General features: G+C 52.3%; 1 protein-coding gene across 5 annotated transcripts in view; it reads right to left on the bottom strand.

Moving 5' to 3' along the window:
* Positions 1-2,216: 2,216 nt before the first annotated feature.
* MYH14 (myosin heavy chain 14) overlaps positions 2,217-18,149 on the bottom strand; it is a 76,300-nt gene continuing 60,367 nt past the window's right edge. For all 5 annotated transcript variants that reach the window (XM_065926547.1, XM_065926546.1, XM_065926550.1 and 2 more), the window contains 11 exons: positions 17,647-17,895; positions 14,031-14,243; positions 13,227-13,439; positions 11,942-12,103; positions 10,837-10,965; positions 10,174-10,262; positions 9,957-10,080; positions 6,940-7,152; positions 5,000-5,104; positions 3,151-3,323; positions 2,217-2,977 (listed from right to left, as the gene is read on the bottom strand). In XM_065926547.1, the coding sequence (XP_065782619.1) occupies positions 2,818-2,977; positions 3,151-3,323; positions 5,000-5,104; positions 6,940-7,152; positions 9,957-10,080; positions 10,174-10,262; positions 10,837-10,965; positions 11,942-12,103; positions 13,227-13,439; positions 14,031-14,243; positions 17,647-17,895 (1,830 nt within the window). In that variant the 3' untranslated portion in view covers positions 2,217-2,817. The remainder of the gene's footprint in view (positions 2,978-3,150; positions 3,324-4,999; positions 5,105-6,939; positions 7,153-9,956; positions 10,081-10,173; positions 10,263-10,836; positions 10,966-11,941; positions 12,104-13,226; positions 13,440-14,030; positions 14,244-17,646; positions 17,896-18,149) is intronic.

Here is an 18,149-nt window from a genome sequence, read left to right as displayed (position 1 = left end):
AATTAGCAACCTCCCTCCCTCTGCTCCCACCGGCCTCAGGAACACCCCCCACCCGAGGGTTGGGGGGATGTCACTGAGCACGATTCTTGATGCAACGATTCCTATGCAAGGGGCATTTTGAGTCCCCCCATTCTTCCCTCGGACCCTGAACCCTGGCGAACCAGGGGCGAGGGGTGGGGAGGGTTCTGGTGGGAGCGGGGTGGGGCGGGGTAAAGGGCTAGGGGCTTCAGACACCAGGGTATGGGGTTGGAGACTGATTATATTGCCAAAGGGTTTAACTTCTTAAAACCCCAGATACCCCTGACCCTCACGGAAGCCGAAAGGTGCGGGGAAAGGGGGTGAGGATTTTTCTAAAGGGTACGGACTTCTTCCCAACGTCTACGCCCCACCCCCCCGGCTCGCCAATCTGCCACACGTACCCAGCTTTTTAGTTCAGCTTTTGAAAATAACCACAATCATTACAAACCTCTACAAACGTTATTCTCGTTTCCCCGTCCCCCAAGTCAACAGTGTGGGAGTCGGGGAGGGAGAGAGAGAGCTAAAGGGACAACCTCCAAGTCCCGCGCCCCTTTTCCCCCCGGCCGCCAGGGTGCCTGCAACTACACGCATGCGCTGCATGACGCGCTCCCCACACGCATGTCGCGCCCCTCCTGCGCTCCGGGAACGCGCGGACACGGGGCAGGGGGCGGGGTGATTGGGGAGGAATGAACGGCGGGGGTCTTTCTGAACACAGCGGCTCCTCCCCAACACACACACAGCAATAAGTTTTTCACTCAAAAGTGGGCGGGGCGGGCCTGGCCTGTCGTTGGGGTGGGGGGGGGAGCGGCAAGGGGGCGCTCTCAGGGATGGGGGAGGGTGTCCGGAGTCAGTCTGGGGAGGGGAGGTCTGCAAATCGTCCAACTCTGGTGCTAATGGCGGGTCTTCTCAACCCACCCCCAGGGCAGGGAGGGAGGGGTCGGCGTGGCCCCTCCCCCAAGCCTCCCCCACGCCCACCCTGGGTGCATGAACCGCCCGATGCAGAAGCTGCCGCATGTCACCCCCCCTCCCCAAAGAAAAAGTGTCATGCCCCCCCTTCCCACCCACCCTGTCACTCCCCACCGAAATAAAAGTTTCCTTTTCATTTAAAAGTTTCATCCTCCTTGTCTGCAGAGAAGGTCTCCTGAAGGGGGCTTTGGGGGCAGACCTAAGGGCTGGGTCTTTAACAGCAGGGGTCGTACTAAAATGGCAAGGACATGCACTTTGAGGGTGCAGACATGCCCGTCATCGCTGGCTCTCACCTTGTGATTTGGGGGTGGGCAACTATCTGCCTCAGTTTCCCTGGTGGTAAAAATGGGGATCCATGAGAAGGTTGGATGGGATCGCCGATGCAATGGACATGAGTTTGGGTAAACTCCGGGAGTTGGTAATGGACAGGGAGGCCTGGCGTGCTGCAGTCCATGGGGTCTCAAACAGTCGGACAGGACTGAGTAACTGAACTGAACTGATAGCCCTAATTGGAAACCCCAGGTGGGTCATGTGAGCTCACAGACGAGGGTTTCTAGTCTCCAGAAAAGGGATGGACCTGGGTCCCCAGCGTGGGCTCAGGGGTTACCCACTCTGAAGCCAGACTGGGTTCTATTTCTTAGTAGCTGTTTGTCCTTGGGCAAGTCTCTCAACCTCTCTGAGCTTGTTTCCACCACTCAGAAAGTGGAGGAGGTGATCTATTCATTTAACCAATATAAAAAGGAGGGGGTGATCTAGTCATTCAGCAAATATAAAAAGGTTAACTACACCAGGCAGTGTTCTAGACACTGGAAAACAATGAAATCTCTACACCTACTGGTTGAGTCTAATGTCCCAAGTTTAGCATAGCCCCGTAAATAGTATTCAACAAACAGCTTAGCAGTCCCTACGGTCGTTGCTTTGCAAAGACTTGAGGGTCAGCTAGAGTGCAGCTCCCCTTCCTACCACTCGATGATTGGGAGGCGTGGAGCCAGGGACCCTGCAGCTCTGAGCCTCAGTTTTCCCATCTGTATAATGGAGGTGATACCTCGGAGGGAGACAGGGTGAGAGGGGAAGGATTCCTTCCACATTAAATGCTGGGCAAGCTGGAGGTCCCCCGACACCAACCAGCTGGATCAGAATCAACCCACTGCCCCCTGACCCCGCACCGCCCCTTGCCCGTCCTGTCTCCCTACCCCTGGAGGAACACACATAGCCCGCGGGGTCCAGTCGGGGTTGGAGTTTATTTCTGCCACAGTTTGCAGGCCGGGAGGGTATGGGGCCTCCTCCAGCCCCCATGGGAAACTCCAGCTGAACTGTGATCACACAAAAGCAACGGGAGGGAACCTGAGGGGAGGGGGGATGTGTGAGGTCCCCTTATCCTGCCCTTCTGCAAGGGTCAAAGGCTGAGGGCCGCCTGGAGTTCAGGGTGCCGTTGCTCATAAGTTCCGGGGTCGGTGGCTAAGTGGAGAGACAGGGAGAGAGAAAGAGGGAGGGGGAGGGGAAGGGACGTGGAGAGTCAAGCTCCCTTCCTAACAAAGATCATTCAAAACCGAAGGAAGGATTTGGAGCTGGATGGGACCCCAGCTTGCCGACCACACCCGAATTTCTCCCAAGTGAGATCGCCCCAGTCTGCGATCCCTGCTTGCCCGCTCCTCTGTTTAGCGGTTCACGGGGAAGTCTCCCGGGACCCCCGGGGTGGCCTGGATAAGTGCTGTCTGGCCGGAAGGTGGCACCGTTTCCAAAGTGCAAGAAGCCAGAGGGCGGTTCTCAGGACAGGCGCCTGCGGAGGGGGGGCCAAGGAGGGAGGGTCCGGTGGCTGGGGGCAGGGTAGGGTCACTGCGGCGGGGCCGCCGCAGACCCTTCGGGCTCCGGGGGCGAAGGCCCGGACCCCGGCTCCGCCTCCTCCGCCGCCGCCTCCTCATCGGACGCCACGCCCTCCTCCAGCCGGAAGACCTGGCGCACGGTGCGGGTGGTGAAGGTGAGGGGTGCGCGCCTGCGGGGGAGAGGAGGAGAGACCAGGAGGCAATTACGGGAGGAGGGGAGAGAGAAAAGTGAGAGGCGGGGGGATACGGAGAAACAGAATAACATGGGGAGGGAGGCACAGAGCGAAGACGGGGGAGCTGGGGGTTTCTGCAGAGGGGCTGCACGTGCACGGGGTGGCCTCACCGGAGCCGGTTCCTCAGCGTGTTCAGCTCCCGGTTCATAGACTCGGAGGCCTCTGTGACATCCTCCAGCTCGTGCTGCAGCCTCCTGCGGACTGCCTGGGCCCGGGAAGCCTCCTCCTCAGCCTCCTCCAGCTGCCTCTTCAGCTGCTTCACTCGAAGGTTGCCCTTCTCCAGCTTGTGCGGGAGTCAGGGCGTCGGGTCATGTCTCTGGGAGCGGCTCTCACCCAGAGCGGCTCTCACCCAGAGCGCCCCACATCTCCCTCCTGCACCCTGACTGTCACACGCCCTGCCTTCTGTTCATGCTTTTGTTCTGCTCTGCTGGATCCTCTCACCAGCCTCCAGGTCAGGCTCAAGGGCGAGACCACCCACCACTCGGCCTCAGAGGGGTCTCTCTGTGCTCAGATGTGCCCCTGCCCCTGCCCTGTTCAAGGTCCTCCCGTGATTCTTCAGTGCCGCTGGGACAAGGTCCCAGCACCTGGGCCTGGCGTTCCAGGCCCCTGTAGGGTCTTCTTCCCATAATCACATGGATCCAGCCATCTGTAGTGAGACCCTCCCCCAGACCCTGCCATCTCTCTCTCTAAGGAGAGGACACACATAATCTGCCTCCAGCCAACTCCTCTAACCTCATTTATCACTCAACCCCCCAACCCCATTCTTGCAAGTTATTCTGCTCTGCTTTTTTGCTGGGGACTCACTGAGCTGATTTCCATAGCCCAGGGTCTTTGCACAAGCTATTCCCTGTCCCTGGCTCTTTCTCACCCTTCAGTATCAATTCAAATGTCACTTCTTTAGAGGGTCTTTCGGACCACCTCCCTCCAAATCTAGGGAGGATTCTCCAGTCCTCTGTATCCCCCTCTCTCTTTATTCTCTTTTTTCTTCATAACCCCTTTCACAACCTATGATTATGTTTGCTTGTTTATAGGTTTACAGTGTCTTCCTCTTCCTGTGTTGAAAATGTGAACTTCAGGAGGGCAGGGACATTCTCTGTGTCATTCACAGCCATATCTCCAATGCTTTGCACAGTGCCTGGCAAGTAGCAGGTGCTCAACAATTGTTTTGTGAAATAATTGGCGAATAAAACACAGCTGAGCTTTTAAGGGCACAGCACATAGAGTGAATTACATTTGAGCCTGGGGTGGAGGCTGGCAAGAGGATCTAGGAGGACCTGATCCATACTGTTTTTATTAACTGTGTGAATTTGGGGCAAATTATACCCCCTTCTAAAGTTTCCATTTTCTCACCTGTGAAATGGAGCTGAGGAGAGAATGCAAGCATGCTGTCTTTTTGTTTAAGTAGGTAGCACAGTATGTGGGACACATTTACTGATCAATAAATAATTAAGGGGACAGATATTCAGCCAAAGTGCTGAAGGTTGAACTCTGGCTCCATCTCTTACTAAATAAATAATTGTGATCAAGTTACTTTAGTTTTCTGACATGAATAAGAGGGAAAATAATAGTACCTACCTCATGAGTTCTGATTAGAATTAAGTGTTACTACATGTTATGTCTTTAGCACTGGCTAAAGAAAGCTCTCAATAAACACCATTTTATTATTTAAGCTGTGGCCTAGCCTCTGGGTAGGATTTAACTTCTTCCCTCTCATTAGCTGTCTCAGCTCCCCACCAGGGCTTTTCCTAGATTCCAGAATTTACAGATCACAAAAAGTCACTAATTCAGGCTCTCCGCTGATGCTCCAAGCCCCAGGACGTTGTCTGTACTTGGTTTTAGTCCGGTACCCACACATTACCTCTTGTGATGGGCGCTCACTACCTCTAGAGATGTCACGAGCTACCTCTCAGTCAGTGGTCCCCCCACTCCCACTGCTTCTCCTTGACGTCAGCCGCTCACCTGGTCCCGGAGCTGGTCAGCCACCCTCCGCTCCTCCTCCACCTGGAGCACCACCTCTTTAAGCCTCTTCTCAGCCCTCCGCACCAGCTTGCCAGAGAGGATGCGCTCCCTGAAGAGAGGCACGAAGGGGAGAATCAAAAGAATTGCTCACCTGGGGTTCCACCCCCGCCAAGCCTCGTCCAGTGGCTGCCTGTTCTCGGAGTGGCCTCTGCCCACCTTCCCACCCACCCATGACTGGCTCCCACAGTCTACTGAGGCCTGGGGGTACCAGGCTACCACCAGGGCATCTAATCCTTGACTCCAGCTAAGGTGCTTGATGTTCCTAAAAGTGTGTCTCCACGTCTACACCAGTTTTCCACATCCTACTAGGTCTCTCGTGTTCAACTGTATCCTCCACCCCGCTCCCAACCCTCCTCCTCTCAGAGAACTGACCCACTGACTGCAAGTCTCCAACTCAGACTGCCAGGCACCATCCTCACCCATTTTCTCTCCTTTGCCCCACCCCCAGCCTGTCAGTACCCAAACTTTGTCCCACTGCCCCCTCGACTCTGCCCTGCCCCCTCCTTAGCCTCACAGCCCCAGCCCCCAGTTCAGGACCTATCATCTCCCACCTGAGCTCCCTTCTGCCTGACCTGGAATTTTCTTTCTCCCTCTCTTCTTTCTCTCAATTTCCTTTTCAGGATCTTTGTGCTTGTAGAACACTCTGGGAGCCCAGAACTCCATCCTTTACCATCTCTGCTGTCTTCCTTTCTCACTCACACACTTTTCTTTGGACGCGCTCAGCTGTGCCCCAGGTTTCTACAACCATCAACAGCCTGGTGTCCGCTAACTCTGTCTCCTGAGCTCTAGCCTGGTTCGGCCCCCAGCCTCGGCTGCCCACTAGACCCTGTACACCCTGCACTGGGCTCAATGCCTTCTCCCAAACCTGCTCCTCCTCCCAGTTCCCCATGGTCCACCTAGATCTGCAGGTCAGACACCTGGCACCATCCTTACCTCCTGTCTCCTGAATTTCCCTATCCTGATGCTCACCCATTCTCTTCTGCATGGACCATCATACTAGGGTGAAGTCCATGTGATGAGGACCCCCAGCAATGGGTGGTGCTTGGCAACCATGACTGGATATTCTCTTATGTCTGAGCTGGCCACATGGCTTGTTTCAGTGAAAGGATGTGGCAGAAGTGACACTGTACCAGTTCCAAGTCTAGGCCCTAAGAAACTTTCTCTCTTGGAACCTTCACTCTGTCATATGAACAAGCCTGGCTCGGCCTAGAGCAGAGACAAGTTAGCCGAGCTGTCCCAGGCAAGGCTGTAGACATGTGAGAGCCCAGCCAAGATCAGCAAATCCATCTAGCTGACTTTCAGCTGAGCAAAGATGCGTGAGTGAGGCTCACCAAACCCAGGTCAGCAGAACCTACCAGCCATTCCAAAGGCTCATGAACAATAATAAACAATTGCTGTTTTAAGTCACTGAAATTTTAAGGTGGTTTGTTAGATAGCTTCCCTGCATATGGGGCTTCCTTGGTTGAGATGGTAGAGAATCTGCCTGCAACTCAGGAGAGCAAGGTTTGATCCCTGGGTTGGGAAGATCCCCTGGAGAAGGAAATGGCAACCGACTCCAATATTCTTGCCTGGAGAATCCCATGGACAGAGATGCTTGGCTACAGCTCATGGGGTCACAAAGAGTTGGACACAGCTGAGCGACTAACACTTGTTATGCAACTAATGCAACTATAGCTAACTGCTATGTTACTGTTTAAATTATACAGTGGGAATGCAGTTACTTGCAGCACAAAGCATCCTAAATGATACAGGGAATCATCAACCATTAATATTAGGATGCCTTTTGGATGTTTCTAAACCAGGTGCTTGTAACACAGCTCCCCTTGGTCTCATTGCCCAGAACGTGAGGGCTGCCCTCCAGCTGTGTCCTCCCTTCCCACTTGCCTGCTCTCCTGCTCCAGCTGCTCCTCAGCCTGGGCCAACTTAGACTCAAGTGCAGCGATGATCATCTTCTGGCGGGCTCGGGCCCCAGCGTCTTCCTCACCCAGGCGTTCCCGGAGCTCCTGGACCTGCCGCTCCAGCTGCTGCCGCCCACTCTCTGCCTTAGCCGAGAAACTGCGCTCAGCTGACAGTTCTGTGGTCAGTGATTCTACCTGTAGCAGTGGGGAAGGCAGGACTGTCATGGCGGCGTCTCGGAGGGAAGGTGGGAGGTAAGTGCCAGAACCTCCCATAATTAAGTGAGTTGATGCCTGTTAAGTGCATGGCACAGAGCCTGGCACATACTAAACACTCATTAAATGTATTTTTCCTTGATTGGCTTATCAGCCAACAGCAGTGCCAGCTCAGGGTTTTAACCTTTTGGATAGGTTTTTGCGATTTTAATAAGACCACAAGAGGAGACTGGTGGTCCAGTGGTTAGGACTCTGAGCTTCTAATGCAGGGGGCTCGAGTTCGATCCCTGATTGGGTAACTGAGGTTCCACATGCTGTACAACCCAGCCCAATAAATAAACAAGTCCAGAGGACTATCACAGGCTTGTTTAAATGCTGCCGACTCTGTCTTTGACTGTGAATGAGTCTATTCCAAGGGTTATCACATTTTTGTTTGCACCAGGCTCATCCAGAGAACTTGTGAAAAAAAAAGAAAAGAAAAGGACCACAGGATCCCACCCTCCAGAGATTCTCACTCAGCAAGTCTGGAATGAGGTCCATGAATCCGCATTTTCAACAAGCACTTCAGGTGGTTTTGGCAGAATGATATGCAGGATCATTCTGAGAACTGCCAGCTCAATTAACAGGAGCTACTATATTGCTAATGTGTAACCACACCCCTAATAATAGTGCCTGTTTATTTATTCATCTCGTACTCTGAGTGAGGTCCCATGCTGGGGACATGGAAATGAGTCAGATGCAGTCTGATTCATGCTTTACTTCATTTCACCCTCACAGGAAGAGACCGACGTGGTGATTAGCATATGCTATTTTTTTTAACCTTTTATTGGAAAATAAAACTGTGATACAGAAAAAGTAAAAAAAGGATCAACTATATGGCTTAATAGGTTGGGCTTCCCTGGTGGTTCAGATGGTAAAGAATCTGCCTGCAATGCAGAAGACCCAGGTTTAATCCCTGGGTTGGGAAGATCCCGTGGACCAGGGAATGACAACCCACTCCAGTATAGGTTAATAAAAGGCAAACATCATTGTCACCCCTGCCCAGGTCAAAAAATAGAACTTCATGTATCCACTCTATTAACAACCTCTTCCTTTCACCCCAAACAACATGTCATCCCGACATTTTTCTGTTTTTGGATGTGCTGTGCAGCTTGTGGGATCTTATTTTCCAAACCAGGGGTTCAGTCCGAGCCTCCTGCATTGGGAGTGCAGAGTTTTAACCACTGGACCACCAGGGAACTCCCCCTTCCTGACTCTGAGGGTGATCACTTCCTTGCCTTTTCTTTTTTTTTCTTTTGAGTTTTATTACTCAAAGATGCATCCCTAGATTCTATAGTTGAATTCTGCCTATTAAAATTTTCTGTACATGGTTTTTAAGTCTCTTTTAATCTACAGTTTCCTCCTCCATCCTTTCTTAAGTGTGTTAGTCGCTCAGTTGTGTCCGACTCTTTGTGACCCCATGCACTATAGCCCACCAGGAGTCTACTGCGTCTCCTGCATTGGCAAGTGGGTTCTTTACCACTGAGCCACCTGGGATGCCCATACTGGATTGGGGTGGGCCCTAAATCCAATGGGCTTCCCTAGTCGCTCAGTGGTAAAGAACCCACTTGCCAATGCAGGAGATGCAAGTTTAGACCCTGGGTCAGGAAGATCCCCTGGAGGTGGAAATGGCAATCTACTCCAGTATTCTTGCTTAGATAATCCATGGACAGAGGAGGCTGGCAGGCTCAAATCCATGGTGTCACAGAGTCAGACGTGACTTGGCAACTGAACAGCCTCGAACTAAATCCAATATGCCTGGTGTCTTTGCAAGGAGGGAAAGAGGCACAGACACACAAAGAAGACACAGGGAAGGCCATGTGAGGCAGAGGCAGAGACCGGGCTGATGGATCTATGCGCCAAGGGTTGCTAACAAGCAACCAGGAGAGAGGCCTGGAAGAGATGCTCCCTCAGAAAGAACGAACCTGATGACACCTTGATTTTGGACCTCTGACCTCCAGAACTGTGAGGGTATAAGTTACTGCCTTTTTAAGCCACCCAGTTTGTGGCAATTGGTTGCAGCAACCTCAGGCAGCTAATACAGTGACTAATTAGTATTTTTTTTTAAAAAATGTCATTGTGTACTTGAGGTTTTAAACAGATTTGATGGATTTAAATCAGTTGTAATTATGACCCTGGTTGAAGCTCAAGCTGCTCCATTTGGGGCCAGTTGGGACCCTTTCCAGGTTGACTTCTAAATGCTTTTGAGATCACCAGGCTAGCTTCCTGGGGAACTGGTGTATTATGGACTGAATGTTTGTTGCCCCACAAATTCATATGAAGTCCTAACCCCCAGTGTGTATCTGGAAATGGGGCCTTTGGGAGGTAATTAGGACTAGATGAGGATAAGAGGATGGGGCCCCCATGATGGCATTAGTGCCCTTATAAGGAGATATCAGATAGCTTGCTCTCTCTTGCTCCCCCCACATGCACAGAAAGTCGAGCCCAGTGATTGCAGGATGAGATGATGGCCACCTATAAGTCACCACTTATAAGCCAGGAGAAGAGGCTTTGGAATGAATCCTGTATTACCAGCATTATGCTCCCTGGATCCAGCATTCAAGAAGTCTCAGAAATACAGAATGAATGCATCTATTCCTCCCCCACCTAGAGAACTCCTATTCAACCTTCAAAACCCAACTCAAATATTCCCTTTTCCTCTGTGGATTGAAAAAGAGGACTGAAGGTGTTATGGTCCCAGGTCAGTGGGGACTCAGGCTGGCAGGGGGTGACCCAGATGTGCTTACCTGCAGGAGCAGCTTTCGGTAGCGGTCATTGAGCAGCTCTGCATTGCTCTGCTCCTCCTCCAGCTCCTCTTCCATTTGCCCCAGGCGCCCCTCCAGCTGACGTTTCTCATCGAGAATGGCAGCCCTAGGGAGAACAGGCAGGGCAAGGTGGGGGGAGGTGGGAGGGCAGGATGGCCAGAAGAGGGCGCTCTGCCCCACATTACCATGGGCCACTCACTTGCTTAGGCTGCCGTTGGCCAACTCATCTGCCATCTCATCCCTCTCCTGCTGGGCCTGCCGCCGGGCACGGTCAGAGGCGGCCAGTTCCTGCAACGAGCAAAATAGGCAGCTGGTCAGCTGTGGTGATGGAAGGCTGGCTGAGCACTGACCTCTCTACCCCTCACGCCTCAAGTCTCTTGATCTTTTTTTCACTGCACTTGAACATGCTACCCCTGGATAACCTTGCAGTGAGCTTCAGTCTATAAGCAGATGTCTCCTATATCCATCTCCGCAGCCCCTGATCCGTGTCTACTTCTTGCCGCCCGCCCGCCAGGGTCCCTCACCCTCATGCCCTCCTCACTGAGCCCAGCATCTCTTTTCAGACCAGTTCCTCCTCCAGTTTCCGTCAGTCATCGGGCCAGACCCCCTCTCCTCCCCTCCTTACCACCCACAGCCCTGTCCGTCCTGCTCCTTCACTCTGACTGCTCCCTCTTCTGCGTCCCGGCACAGCCTTCTTCGTCCCTCTGCAGCCTCCCTGCCTCCATTCTGCCCGCTCTAGCCCATTCCCACATTGACCTTGTGGCTTCCGGGTTCAGGACCCTAGTGGGGCTCTGGAGCATCCCGGCCCCGCCCACCCTCCTGAGCCCCGCCCATCCTGGCATCGCCTCCACCCTGGCATCACCTCCTGCAACCGCAGCACTTCCGCCTCTAGCCCCTTGAGGCGCTTCTCGCTCTCCCGGTTCTGGGCAAAGATCTCCTCTCGTGCGCTGCGTGTCTCCTCCATCTCTCGCCACAGCTCCTTCATCTGGGCCTGAGCGGAACCGAGCGAGTGAGCGGGCCCAGCCAGGTCCTGCCTCACAGGGAATCCCCCCCAGCCCCGCTACCCTCGCTACCCTCGCAGTCAGCCCTGTGAGGGCTCCCCGTGAGCTAGCAGAGCCCTGAGGACCTGGGCTTCTGCAGCCCGCTCCCAGCCGCTGGCTGTGTGACCATGGGCCGGTCCCCCCACCCCCTCGAGTCTGGGCCTCACCTCGTTAAAAAAAGAAGCACATCAAAATTAAAGCAAGCGTAAAGTGGGGATAATTATGTGGAGTCTGGAGTAACAATAGAGTTGGGAGGGACTTCCAGGGCGGTTCAGCAGTTAAGACTCCCGAGCTTCCACTGCAGGGGGCGTGGGTTCGATCCCTGGTGGGGGAACTAAAATCCTCAAGTCAAGCAGCTCGGCCACAAAAAAGTGATGGAAAACACCGATCACTTACCTAGGGCCAGTCTCTATTCTGTACACATACTGACACCCTTAATTCTCACAACTCCACTTGGTGGGGACTATTTTCCTACCCAGTTTACAGATGGAGAAACTGAGGCGCAGAAAGGTTCAGCAGTGCACTCAGGGTGGTGAGTGGCAGAGTCACGACCTGAACCCAGGCTGCCTGACCCTGGCGTTTGCACTTTTGGCCACTTTACTACCTGACCACTATTTATTTATGTCCCCATCCAGCGGCATGTAGGGTCTTAATTCCCTGACCAGGGATCAATCCTGTGCCTTCTACAGTGGAAGTGCAGAGCTTTAATCACTGGACCGCAAGGAAGTCCCAAACATTAAGCAATTTAAGTAAAGGAACTAAAAAATATAAAAAGAACCAAATGAGCCTTTGGGGCATGGATGTTTCTAGAGCTGTTGCCTAACGTGGGTGCTGCTCCTGGGATCGAGAGGGCGGGGTGCGAGCTGGGTTTGGAGCTGGAGCGAGGGCGGGGCCTCCCCTTTCCGTGGCTTCAGCCCCACCCCTTACCTGCATCTTGCGAAGCTGCTTCACCGCCTCCTCCTTGCCCTGCCCGGCGGCCGTGGTCTGAGCCTTCAGCTCCTCTAGCTCGGCCTCCAGCTTCTTGCGGGCGGCTACGGCCAGAGCACGCTGCTTGCGTTCCTCATCGCGCTCCACCTCTGCGTCCCTCAACTGGGAGAGGGGAGGCCGGGAGGGGCGGGTTCAGAGGCCAGGAGGCCCAGGCTCCCCCTACAGGCCAGTGGCATAGATGTCTACCCTCCAGCCCCTGCCCAGGACTCCAGTCCCACTCCTCCTGCCCCTTGCCTCTCTCCACCTCAAACTCAAGCATCCTCTCCAACTCCACAGCCCTAGCTCAGGCCTTATCCCTCCCGCTTGCCCCAGCCTCCTCTTTGCTCCCACCACTCCCCTCCAGTCCATTCCTGAAGGCTCTAGAAGGGTCCTTCTACAATCACAGCTGACACTACTCATGGCCCTCCTGTGGCCGGCTTCCTGGTGCGCTCAGGACAAAATCGTGCATGAACCTTAGCCATGGGGCCAAGGGAGATTTAAAAAGAAGCGGTCAGATACTGCCCCCATCCTGGCCTTGGATCATCTCCTCATCACTTGCTCTGGGCTTCCCAACTCCAGTCTCCCCTGCTTCAGTCTGCTGCCCACATGGCCCCACAGGGCTCTTTCTGATACTCAGGGCTAACCTGCCCCTCTCACACTCAGCACACATCATGGAGTGAAAAGCCTTGCCCACCACAGACCACAGGAAATTCCTCCACTGAATGAAGAATGAATGAATGAATGTGCAGAGAGAGAAGGGCAGAGTAAATGAGGAAGCAGGTGAAGAAGTAAATGAAAAAGGGAGGAAGATCATAGAAGAAGTGGGGTGAAGACAAGCTGGTCAATGAGCAGGTAAAAAATGGGTATACAGGTTGGTTGGGGGTGCGGAGGAGGTGGGTAGATACTGGGGCGGTTGGCTGGAGAGGGGAGGTTGACTGGAGCGGGTATTGAGTGGATGGAGAAGTCGGATGCAGAGTTGGTTGTGTAGAAGTGTTGGGTGTGTATGGGCAGTTGGGGGGTTGGCTCAGTAGATGGGATGGTGGTTGGGTGGACCGGTTAGTGGATGGAGGGTGTCTGAATGGGTCAACAGGATGTGCGTGTGGGTTCATGGGTCATGGTGGGTGAGCGGGTTGAGGAACAGCAGGGTGGCTGGCTAGTAGGCGGGACTTGGGTAGAAACCCAGAGTCGCAGGCGGGTGGGTGAGACTTCCGGGCACGCCGCCGAGGTGCGCGGCGCCCTGCCGTACCTGCTTGGCCAGCTGCCGCCGCCTCTCCTCGCCCGCCTCGTCGCGGCCCTGCAGGTCCCGCTCGTGCTGCGCCTTCAGGGCCTGCACGGTCACCTCCAGGCGCAGCTTGGCATCCTCGGCCGCTGTCAGCTCGTCCTCCAGCTCCGTCACCTGCGTTCGCAGGTCGCTGGCTGCCTGTTCGGCCACGCGGCGGGCTCGCTCCAGCTCATGCACCTGGGAGGAGGGTGGGCAGAACGAGAGTGAGCCCTGAGCCCCTGGACCACCGAGGAGGCGGGAGGCCAGGCCCGGAGCCCTCTGCTAGGCTAGAGGGGAGGGGAGCTTTGATAGACGAGGGGGAGGCAGCGAGGTGACATGTCCATCCTAGCTCCTTCTTGACCGCAGTCACCTACACACGGCATGGGTGGCTCTCCTGCTCGCTGTGTGCACGTGAGCAAGTGTGTTTAAGGGGAGAGTCCGTGCACATTTTGTGAACACACACCTGCACATGGATGTTTTCTAAGAAGCTCTCATGGTCAGCATGTGCACATGTATGTTTGCTGGAAGATTCTCCCCGTGTGCTGGGCCCATGAACGGCTGCCTGTTGATACCTGGCTTTCCTCACTTCCCTGGTGTGTGCGTGAACACGTGTGTCTGGGGCACGAACACGGGGACTCTCCGACGTTGGTTCCCTTCACCCTCCGGGTGGGAGAGCACACACGTGTGCTTATGTGCCCCAGCGTCACGGGGTGGGCTGGGGTGGGGGAGCACGGTCGCCCATGTGTGTGTGTGTGTGTGTGCGTGTTCCGGGGACCCGGGGCCACTCACGCTCTTGCCGACGTCGTCCTTGCTACTCAGTAACGCCTCCAGCTCTGCCCGCAGCGCGCGGTTCTGCCGCTCGAGCTCTTCGCGCGCCTCCTGCTCCTCCTCCAGGGCCCGGGTCAGCGACAGTGTCCGGGCCTCGCGCTCGCGGCCCTCGGCCTCCGCCCGCTCCCGCTCCTCCACTGCCCTCAGGACCGCTGCCTTCTCCTCCGCCAGGAGCTTCCGGGGTGAGGGAGATGGGGTGGGGGAGACAGGTTAGCTGAAAGGAGTGTATAAGGGGATGGGGAAGAGAGAGGGGCCAAGGACAGAGAAACAGACAGACAGACAGAGGCAGAGACACAAGAGGGACATAGAGGGATTAAAGTTGCTACTGGGTCTGGGACCAGCTCGCTCATCAATGGATCACTCTGTTGATGGGAATGTAAATTGGTGCAGCCACTCTGCAGAATAGTGAGGAGGTTCCTTAAAAAACTAAAAATAGAGTTACCATGTGCCAGAGTGCTGAGTCCCTTCAGCCCTGTCAGACTCTTTGTGACCCCATGGACTGAGCCCACCAGGCTCCTCTGTCCACGGGATTCTCCAGGCAAGAATACTGGAGTGGGTTGCCATGCCCTCCTCCAGGGAATCTTCCTGGCTCTGGGATGAAACCTGAGTCTTCAGTGTCTCCTGCTTTGGCAGGCAGGTTCTTTAGCATTTGTGCCACCTGGGAAGCCCTAGAGTTACCATATGATGCAGCAATCCCTCTCCTGGGCATAGAGCTGGAGAAAACTTTAATTCGAAAAGATACATACACCCCGGTGTTCCTTGCAGCACTACTTACAATAGCCAAGACATGGAAGCAACTAAATGTCCTTGGATGAACGAATGGATAAAGAAGATGTGGTCTATATATACAATGGAATATTACTCACCCAAGTAAAAGAATGAAATAATGGCATTTAGAGCAACATGGATGGACCCATAGATTATCACAGTAAGCAAAGTAAACCAGACCAAGAGAAGTATCATATGATATCACTTCTTAGGTGGAATCTTTAAAAAATGATGCAATTAAATGAATTTATTTACGAAACAGAAACAGACTCACAGATATAGAAAACAAATTAACAAACTTGTGGTTACCAAAGGGGAAAGGAGGGATGGATAGATTTGGAATCTGGGACTAACAGATATACACTATGATATATAAAACAGATAATTAACAAGGACCTGCTGTAAATCACAGGAAACTCAATATTTTCTAGTAACTCATAAGTAAAAGAATCTGAAAAAGAATATATGTATCGTATATAAATATATGAATCACTCTGCTGTACAACTGAAACTCATGCAACAGTGTAAATAAACTACACTTCAAGTTTTAAAAAAATTAAATGAAAGGAAATTTTGAGCCAAAAAAAGGCAAAACCTTAAATGGATCAAACTGATCAGCCCCTCACTTTATATACCCAAGAGAAGAAAGGGTTTTCTTTCTTCCTCTTGTAGTCATAGTAGGAAAAAAAATACATAAAAATTAATTTAAAATGTACTTCAAACCTTCACCATTTTTTTATGACATAGCAATTGATAAACAATAAAACTTATAAGACATGCAAATATATATATATTTATATGTATATTTGTTGCTGTTCAATGGCTAAGTCGTGACGAACTCTTTGTGACCCCATGGACGGCAGCACGCCAGGCTTCCCTGTCCTTCACCATCTCCTGGAGTTTGCTCAAACTCATATCCATTGAGTTGGTGATGGTATCCAACCATCTCATCCCCTGTCATTCCCTTCTCCTCCTGCCCTCAATCTTTCTCAGCATCTGGGTCTTTTCCGATGAGTCAGCTCTTGTGTTTCTGGAAGAGGGTGTTTGCTATGACCAGTTTGTTCTCTTGGCAAAACTATTAGCCTTTGCCCTGCTTCATTTTGTACTCCAAGGCCAAACTTGCCTGTTACTCCACGTATCTCTTAACTTCCTACTTTTGCATTCCAATCCCCTATGATGAAAAGGACATCTTTTTTGTTGTTGTTGTTGCTGTTAGTTCTAAAAGGCCTTATAGGTCTTCATAGAACTGGTCAACTTCAGCTTCTTCAGCATGCAGTGGTTTGGGCATAGACTTGGATTACTATGATGTTGAATGGTTTGCCTTGGAATGAACAGAGATCATTCGGTTGTTTTTAAGACTGCATCCAAATACTGCATTTCGGACTCTTGTTGACTATGAAGGCTACTCCATTTCTTCTAAGGAATTCTTGCCCTTGGTAGTAGATACAACAGTCATCTGAATTAAATTCAGCCATTCTAGTCCATTTTAGTTCACTGATTCCTATGACGTCAATGTTTACTCTTGCCACCTCCTGCTTAACCTTATATGTGTATATATATATATATATATATATATATATATATATATATATAACACAAATTAATTCTTTAAAAAATTTTTTCAATGATCTATGGAATAGTATTAAACAAATTAACATATATGTATTTGGAGTTTGAGAAGAAGAGGGGAGAAAGAGAGAATGGGGCAGAAAAATATTTGAAAAAATAATGGCTGAAGATTTCCACATCTGATCAAGAACACTAACCCAAACCTGTTGGAAGCTTGGCAAACTGAAGTAGAATAAATACAAAACCCCACAGCTGGATGTCATAGTCAAACTGCTAAAAAGCAAAGATAAAGAGAAAAAAGTCTGAACCAGCTAGAAAACCACATCACATTACCTACAGGGAAACCATGATTTGTATGATTGCTAACTTTTAATCTGAAACAGTGGAGGCCCCAGAACATGGAATGATCTCTTCCCAGTGTGGAAAGAATAAAACCTGGAATTCAACAGCCAGTGAAAACAGCTTTCAAAAATGAAGGCAAAAATAAGGACTCTCCCATTTTCCAGATGAAGAAAATGAGGCAGAGAGATTGTACAATTTGCCCAAGCCACACAGCCAGAAAGGGCCCCAGTTGGGATGTGAACCTCAGGGTTGCCTGATCTTAATGCTCTGGGGGTCTGAGAATTTTATTCCATTCTTACATTGTCAGATGCTCAGTATTACCCCACTTCCAATTTTTCCTTTCTTCTTTTTTCTTTGGCTGTACTATATAGCTTGTGGGATCTTAGTTCCCCAACCAGGGATCAAACTGGAGCGATGCAGTTCATGGGGTTACAAAGAGTTGGACACAACTTAGTGGCTGAACAACAACAGTAGTGAGAGCACAGAGTCCTAATCACCAGGCTGCCAGAGAATTCCCTTATCCCCATTTTCTAGACGGGCAAACTGAGGCTGAAATGGGACAAGCAGTTTTCCTGAGGCCCACGGTGAGTCAGCAGCAGAAGCAAGATGTGTTATTTCATTTCACCTTCCTAAGTATACCCTCTGGTGTATCTGCAGGACACTTTTGGGAGTAACAGTGGGCACCAGCAGTAATTATTTGGGGGCAGGAGACATAAGCCAGGATCGATGGGCGTTCTATTCTACAGGGGCTCAGAGGGAAGAGGCATCTTGCCCAAAGGTCCTCGCAGATTCACAGCTGAGCTGTGACATCACCTGTTACTGATGGCTCACAATGACCGTGACGGGCAGCAGGGGTGAGCATCCCAGTTCCCCAGGTGGCTAACCCAAGGTGCCTCACCTGGTCAAACTTGCGCTGCTTCTTCTCCAGCGCGCTCACGAGCTGCCGCTGCTGCTCCAGGTCCACCGTGGCATCGTCCAGCTCCTGCTGCAGCCGCCGGCGGCCCCGCTCCAGCCGCTCCACCACTTCCGCCTTTTCTGCCAGACGCTGGTTCAGGGCCTCAGCCTCTCGGGCTGCCCGGCGCCGAGCCTCCTCCCCTGCCTCCAGGGCCCCTGCCTCCTCTTCCTGGCGCCGCCGCCACTCTGAGAGCTGGGGTTGGGGGTGGAGGAGAGAGAGGGAGGGTGGCACCCGTGTCTGCGACCCAGGTGTGAATTTGGTAGGGCCCCATTTCCCAGATGAAGAGACTGAGGCCCAGAGAGGGAAATGATTCACTCTGTTGGGCACTTCTGCCTAAAGAGTAGGGATGAGGTTGTGAGTTCTCAGAGCCCCAGTTCCTCTAGGACATTAAAATGGTTCCCACAGGACCCAGAAGATGAATCAGACCTGGGTTCTGTCCTGGGGAA

The sequence above is a fragment of the Muntiacus reevesi genome, chromosome 2, assembly GCF_963930625.1.
Source record: "Muntiacus reevesi chromosome 2, mMunRee1.1, whole genome shotgun sequence".
NCBI classification, from domain to species: domain Eukaryota; kingdom Metazoa; phylum Chordata; class Mammalia; order Artiodactyla; family Cervidae; genus Muntiacus; species Muntiacus reevesi.
The sequence above is the reverse complement of the archived record's forward strand: the minus strand, read 5'-3'. Positions and strand labels throughout refer to the sequence as shown.